Source organism: Silurus meridionalis, chromosome 6, assembly GCF_014805685.1.
Source record: "Silurus meridionalis isolate SWU-2019-XX chromosome 6, ASM1480568v1, whole genome shotgun sequence".
Lineage (NCBI taxonomy): Eukaryota > Metazoa > Chordata > Actinopteri > Siluriformes > Siluridae > Silurus > Silurus meridionalis.
Window position 1 is genome coordinate 9,085,295 of NC_060889.1, and position 8,203 is coordinate 9,093,497.

The window sequence follows — 8,203 nt, forward strand, 5'->3', positions numbered from 1 at the left end:
TAGAACCAAATAGATTATGGGTCTAGAGAAAATTAACCCGACTGTTTATTGCCATTGTATAATACAGATATACAGCAACATAATGCAGCTAGTTGTGACAAATAAAATGCACAAGATTTGTTAATCATCTAGAAGTGTAAATTGCTATATACAAGCAGAACTTTGGGCAGTTTGTGTTCTGGAAGACCAGGTGTGTGTCTACAAAAAGAATAGACATAAGACTGTCCTATAGGAAAAAGCCCTTAGAAACAACTTGATACACTGAGTAATGTTCTGTGACCTGGCATTCACTTCTTATTTTGACATGTACCAACTGCAAAAACATTTTTCCAGACCAAGTACACCATTTTGTGTGAAATGCTGTGGCCTTACATCTTGCCACACTGCAACAAATGTTAAGAAACGGTTTTAGGAGTGTTACATAGACTTCAAGGTGTTGACTTAGCCTCCAATTTTTCCATGGAGGCCCCACTTCACAAATTACAGCACTCAGGATCTGCTGCTAAACTACTAATGTCTAGCTGTCAAATACCCCAGTACACATTTAGAGGCGTTTTAAAGAGTTTATACTTCGCTAGTATTTGATGGCACAATGTACACTATATTATGCAGGAGGCTTTAATGTTATGGCAGATGTGTGTGATATCGAAGAAAAACAACTGGTAGTTCATTTACTTTTTTTTTTTTACCTTTTTACTACGAATTTACTTACTTATTAGTTTATTCACATTATTTCTTATTTACAATCATAATACTTACACATACCAGCTATAATAATATAATAATTAATTGTTCTCTTCACAACATGGCCATGCTGTTTTTTTTAGAGGCACGAGTGGGAATCAGCATCAAAATGTGGTCACAGCTGTTTAAGGCTGCTTGCAAATAAAAATACAAACTACAAACTGAAAGGGATGTTTTTCTAAAATTAATTTATTTTTCAATTGATCTGGAGGGTGTGCACATGGGAAATTAGCTGTCTTTACATAGTTGCTTAGAAATAATACACATTATTTGCTTTTCTTTCTTTCTTTCTTTCTTTCTTTCTTTCTTTCTTTCTTTCTTTCTTTCTTTCTTTCTTTCTTTCTTTCTTTCCCTGAACACAACTACTTTTTTGCAAAATTACACACACACACACAAACACACACACACACACACACACACACACACACACACACACACACACACACACACACACACACACACACGCTTGTGGGTGCTGCTGAAATAAAGTTGTGCCAAAACTTCAGCAGAGTTTTTAATGCCCACCCACTGCACTATATGTAGCAGCAGCCTTACATTTGCACTCTTAAAGCCATTCTCATGAACACACTCGTGAGGTCTTTTGCCCAAAATTGAACCAATATGTCCAATATATCAACTACATGCTTTCTGCTGTCTCTAATAGGTGAGATCACACCGATTTAACTTCACTGACAAACTTTGCTCAAATAATTTACCTCATTGTATTATCTTAAGGGTAGTAATATATTTTTGTGCTATTTTTAGGTTGCATCAGTGCACAGTTTATGCAGCAGGCGCAATGGGAACTGGCCCGCAAAAGCAGGAGTAAGCGCATCAGCTGCACTGTGGACGGGTCTATCTCACTCTCCTCCACTGTTATTCACTGGTACAGACAGAAACCAGGAGAAGCCCTCCAGCGCATTTTGCACTTTGCAGCTGGAGCTTCAACAGCCACACCCGAAACAGAATTTTCCCGTAGATTTAGCGGTGGGAAAAAAGACAAAACGTTGTCCCTGACCATCACAGGTGTTATCGAGGAAGACGCCGCAAATTACTACTGCGCGTTGTACAGGGGCGACACGGTTACTCATTACCCCTTCCAGCTGTGCAAAAACCCAGCACTTCCTTCCCATACAGACAAACCTCAAAAACAACCTCACAGGGGAAATCATGATCACTTTATTCCTATGCAAAATAATACATTCGAATAATTCACTTCATCTATAAATAAAGGAATCACTGATCACTGATTTATGAATTATCACATGATTGACAAATGACATTACTTCATTCACAAGCAAAATGTACACCAACACTTTCTTCACCAATAAATAATAATCACATAATTGACAAAAGACATAATTCACAAGCAAAATGATGATCACTTTCTTCACCAATAAATTATAATCACATGACTGACAAAAGACACCCATAGCAAATGATCACTTTCTTCACCAAAAAATAATAATCACATCATCGACGACATCGAAGTGAAGTAATAATCACATTATGAAATGTACACAATTGATTTTCAACACTGACTCATGTTTTCACATCTTACATAAGGTAATGTTTTTTTTTTAAATATAATTTATTTTTATAATACTTTTAACAATTGACATTTTCCCAAAGCATTACATTACATTAATTACTATGAATTATTTATTTATAATTTAGTTTCTAAGTTTATCTCTAATGAACAAGAAAGTGGAAACAGTTTAAAAGGAAAATCTCCTTGAGATAGTATGAGGAAGAAATCGTTAGAGGAACCAGACTCAAAAAAGAACCTACTCTCCACATCCATTCATTACAGTTTTATCACTGTTGAGGTTATTAATTACAGTATTCACTGATGGAAACTCTCTCTCTGTATTAATTACAGTCCAATTACATCTTCATGGGTTTTGGGTTTAACCCTTCAGAGTAACTTCATGGATCTTTAGACTGTCCATGTGGAATCAGAGTGGTCTTCAATCAAAAACAACTCCATCCACAGGTTGAAATTAGTCAGGTCTGGAAAAATACTATATTGTGATTTTTCAGTGTTATATTTATCAGTGTTGTATTTATCAGTGTTATATTTATCAGTTATATTTTTCAGAATCTTTTTTTTTTCTTTCTTACTATTAATTATTCTGACATTTAAAAAAAACATTTCTTACACATATTTCCAATTTCACATTATTTATTTTTCCACATGAATGAATTGAATTTATTTTCATGTGGTCTGTTTAAAAATTTTTTATCACAATAATTAACCATATAATCCCAAAGGACAACACAAGACCTGTGACCTGAAGCTACAACTGATAACTCATTGAGCGAGAACTGCATTAGACACTCTTTAGGGAAAAAATAAACTAGTGACCTCAATGAAGATTATTCTATAATTAACCCAAACACGTTCAATTAAGCAGTGGGTGCATATTTGGAGTCTAAAAATCTTTGCAGTATACTGTATCTAGCAGTGGAATTGTTTGTTAGATCATAAACACATTGCCTGCACTTATATTTTGCTTTTGTTTGTTTTATTGTATGCTGATCTTGAATAGTATGCAGAGTATTTATAAACTATACCATCTGGGTGTTAAAACATGAAAACTGTGACAATAACTGTCCTGTATTTCTCCACTGAGAATATTCATGCACCGAGGATGGAGCAGTGTGATTTCTGCCCCAGTGGGCTTTATTGCTGCTAGCTGGAATGCCACGTTTGAAAACCCCATGGAAGCTAAGTATTCAAATTTTGTGCAACATGTACTGAATTGTGAAGCCAATCTATCAAGCTCCCGGAAGTTTTATTTGGAGCTAGTGATATCATTAATGAAGATGATCTAACATTCATTTGCAACTAAATAAAAAATTAATAAAATAAGATTTAAAATATAATACAATCAAATATCTGTGGTGTTTAATAGTTTTTCATTGCATGTTACGTGCTTTGAATTATTAAAGATTTGTCAAATTTAGACATCATTTAATTTTGCCATCAAATGGTTAAACAGGGACAGACTTACAGATGAAGGTGGTGCATTTGTTCCACCTTCGGTCTCAGCCTTCTAACAAAACACATTGTTTAGCACCAGACATCTGAAATGACCATTAAAAATTCATATTTGTTTTGCTTTGATTTACACTTTTTGTTTAGAATGATAAATATGCTTGATGGGATAGCTTGCGCTACTCACACAGCTATGAAAATATGTCCAGCACTTGCTACTTTTTGTTCTTGTGTGTAACATTGTGGAGAATGAAAAAGTCTTCAGCTCAGGCACCAGACTGTATGTTGCAGGTAAGACCTTGTTTCCACGCATTACTTAATTGTTATTCAATATATAATGTATATAAATAAAATGTTCTATATAACATCCAATCTACAAACTAAACATAATCATAATCAATAATTGCCAGTAGTACTGATTTATAAAAACTGAATAAGAAAAATCTTCTTATTGTGTAATTGTATAATTATGGTTAGTTACATAATAAAAAAACCCCCAAAATTTAAAAGGTCAAACCAAAAAATTTTGCACTTCATGTAATTGTCCTAAGCTTCCTATTTTTGAGAGATACGTGTTCTTTTTGTTGTATACATCAAACTAGGTAATTTAACAGCATGAAGATTTACTTTGACCAAATGAATATATAAATATACAAATGCCAAACTTTATTTTTATTAGAAAATCCTCTCTTTGCATAAATAACAGCTTTACACACTCTTGGCAATCGAATAGAGTAATTAATTTCTCCTCTTGTAAAACTTGGCAAAATTATTCTTCGCTAATTGTATATTTCTTTCTGACCTTGTGATCCGGTTCATCCCAGAGCAGTTCAATAGGATGTAGGTGCAATATCTGGGCAGGTCATTCCATGATAGATAACACTCCAGTCAACTGTTTGTTCCCTAAATAATGCTTACAGAGCTTTAATGTATACTTCGGGTCATTGTCTTGTTGTATGGTGAAGTTGGTTCCAATAAGAGCAGTCCAGACTAAATTGTATGGTGTTGAAGTATGGAATAAAATTCCCTGCTCCAAAACAAAGCCAAACTATTAAGTTTCCACCTCCATGTTTGACTGTGTGTGTGTGTGTGTGTGAGGCAGTGTGTAAACATCTTAAATTAGATTTTTTTGTCTTACCAAAGGTATTCTGTTATAGACAAAAATGTCAAATTTGGTCTCATCTGAATAAAATCTCTTCCATTAATTTACTGTCTGATTCCTGTTTTTTTTTTCTCTTTTACCTAGTTTGTTGCATATAATCAAAAAGAACATGCATGTGTCTCAAAAATATAAAGTGTAAAAGTGTAAGGACAGGATTTAAACAAGCCAAGGCAAAATAAGTTCATTTTATAAAACAGGCTTCATTAGTGTAGCAATTGTATCTGAATTATAATCAAAACAATAAAAATATTAAAAACCCAATTGATAAAAAAAAAAAAACCCTTATGAATTTCAAATATACAAGTAAAGTTTTGTAAAAAAAAAAAAAAAAAAAAGCATTAAAATATAGATTAAAAAATGCATAGAACAGCATGATTCCTGATATATCCTGAGAGAATATATATATATATATATATATATATATATATATATATATATATATATAGAGAGAGAGAGAGAGAGAGAGAGAGAGAGAGAGAGAGAGAGAGAAAGTATCCAGATCCTCATCAATCCCTCTTCACTAATGTTGCAGCCTGATTCAATAGTCCAGGTTGATTTTTTTACCCCCTTGTTAATCTACTTTCATTAAACCGTAATGACAAAGTAAAAAAAAAGAAATCTAGAAATGTCTAAATTTTTTTAAATTAAAAACAAAAATACAAAAGTATTCAGAAGTAAATGAATATAAAATAATACATAACTATACTCAGTTAAGGGATCTTTGGCAACAATTACAAACTCAGGATTTCAGGTCTCTCCAGAAACGTTCAATTGGGTTCAAGTCAGGGCTCTGGCTGGGTCACTCTAGGTCATTCACAGAGTTGTCTCTAAGCCACTCCTGTGTTGTCTTGGCTGTTTGCTTGGGGCTGTTGCCATGTAAGAAGGTAAACCTTCGGCCAAGGCTGAGGTCCTGAGTGCTGTAGAACAGGTTTTTTTTAATTGCGGATCTGTCTGTACTTTGTTCCATACAATTTCCCTCAAACCTAATCAGCTGCCCAGAAAAACACCCATCACATCTCCACACAGGATCTCTGGAGTTCAGAAAGTGTGACCATTGAGTTTTCAGTCTCATCTCCTACTTAGGCCCTTCTCCCCCTTCTCAGTTTGGTGACCAGCTCTGGGAAGAGTCTTGGTTGTGCCACACTTTTTCCATTTGTGAATAATGGAGGCGACTGTGCACTTGGGAATGTATAGTGCCACAGCAATTTTTGTGTAACCTTTTCCAGATCTGTGCTTTGCAACAATGCTGTTTTTGAGCTCTGCAGTCAGTTCCTTCGACCTCATGGTTTGGTTTTTGCTCTGCTATGCACTGGCAGCTGTGAGGCCATCTATAGAGAGGTATGCGCCATTCTAAAGCATGTCCAATCAAAAAACTGTTCCAGGTAGAAGCCACTCAAGGTGTAAAAACATCTCAAAAATGATCAAGAGAATTGGGAAGCAGATTAACAAATTTTCAAGGGTCTGAATGGTAATTTACGTAATATTTTCGTTTTTTTATTTGCAAAAATGTACAAACATTTCTAGAATTCTTATTTTATTTGGTCATCATGGGGTAAATTCATGAAAAAAAAACTTTTCACTTAATTGTTAATTAATTATATTTTGTGTCTTATAAATAAACAGATAAAGTGTACGTAAGTCCCAAAGTGTCCGCATACCCAGTGTCCAGGCCACAAGGTGAAAATCGCGTGTTGCTTTGCGAGGCCAGAGGTATGTTCCCGGACATGGTGAAATTCAATTGGAAAATGGAAGATCAGAGTGGAAAAAAAGTGGATCTAAACGATAATGAGAAGTTGGAGCAGAGAGACGAGGGTCAGGAGGTCAAACTAACCAGCATGCTCATCGTAAACAAAGAGAAAGCCAAGACCAATAAATTCACCTGCTCTGTTCAACACGGAAGCAAAGAACAGAGTGTTGACATTCCAAGATCCCAGCAACAAGGCAATTAAATTATTACTCTTAAATTATTAAACACATTGTTCTCAGGTTAATCCGTCTTATTTGTATATAAATGCTTTTTTCTTATGCTACTATTTAGATGACGAGAAACCTGCTACTGTTAAACCTTGTCCAACCCCAAAGGCAAAAGAACAAAAGCAAGCAGAGAAAGAGGAGGAAGTGGAAGAGATGGAAAAACCTACATATGGTAAAAAAAAAACAACTCTCCATTGTATTGTATATGTAAATAATTTCTATGCCAGATTATGCTTTCTCTTAAGGGTCATTTGGATCTATAACAGCTCTAAAAAAATAATATTTTTTTCTGAAGGAAGAAAAATTGTTGGGTTTCACCAGAGAAATAAATTGAAGGATCCTTTATGGTGTTGGTTGTTTAACTTAAAGTTAAGATACATACAGTACATATAGATGGGATGAGAATATTAATATTAATAATTAATAATTTTCACTCAAATTGTCCCACTTTCTACAATGAATTGCTTTATATTATTTAAAAAATTGCAATAATACATTTTCACATTATAAATTACTTCCTATATGTTTGTCCCTATATGTTTAAAAAGTTAATGGCAACAATGGCAAGGACAATGCTCAGAGACTGTATGAGGAAGACAGCTTGAGAGGAACCAGACTCAAAAAGGGAACCCATGCTCATTAATCTTTAATTTGTGTTTCTTGTGCAGGTGTGACTGAACTGAAACACAGTCTGAATCTGTTCAGTGTGACATATGTGATACTGCTGCTGAAAAATGTGCTGTATTTCTGCACAGTCTCTGTTTTACTGTATAAAAGAAACGCCGCAAACAAGAAGATGCTCCGAAGCAAGGCACGCTGATTAGACCATCAGCACAACAAACTGAAAGAGTTTTATTTTCTTAATGCAACTTTTGTCCTAGTTACTCTGATAAAAACTTTTTTCATTTCACTATTTCCTCATAACAGGCAATCATTTTTATATCAAGTCTTCAGACAAAACACTTTTCTTATTTTCTTTGAATTAGTTAATAATAGTTTAGTGCTTTAATTATGATAGCATTTAATCTTTGGGTTTTACTCTGTATGAATGACTGAGATGCTCATTAATAAATTACTACAAAAATCAACTTTTTTCTTTTTCTTTTTTTTTTTTTTAATGAAAAATTCTTTGTAAAAGACACAAAGCCTTCCATATAATTCATTATGAGTACCTTTTCCTACATTAATCCATATCTGCAATGCTGTTCATACCAGGTACTGTATTTGGTAAATAAATCCATAAACAGTGTTTGCTTTGCTATTGCATGTTTATGAATTTTATTATTTGCAAAATGGAAACTGGTGTGGGAGGAACGTGTGGT

General features: G+C 34.1%; 1 protein-coding gene across 1 annotated transcript; it reads left to right on the plus strand.

The window, feature by feature from the left end:
• Nucleotides 1-1,263: 1,263 nt before the first annotated feature.
• On the plus strand, nt 1,264-7,969 carry LOC124386796 (immunoglobulin lambda-1 light chain-like). Its single transcript, XM_046850766.1, has 6 exons — nt 1,264-1,408; nt 1,510-1,820; nt 3,991-4,036; nt 6,531-6,848; nt 6,946-7,053; nt 7,550-7,969. Exons 1-6 carry the CDS (start codon nt 1,366-1,368, stop codon nt 7,699-7,701), a joined length of 978 nt encoding a protein of 325 aa, XP_046706722.1. The 5' UTR covers nt 1,264-1,365; the 3' UTR covers nt 7,702-7,969.
• Nucleotides 7,970-8,203: the final 234 nt, after the last annotated feature.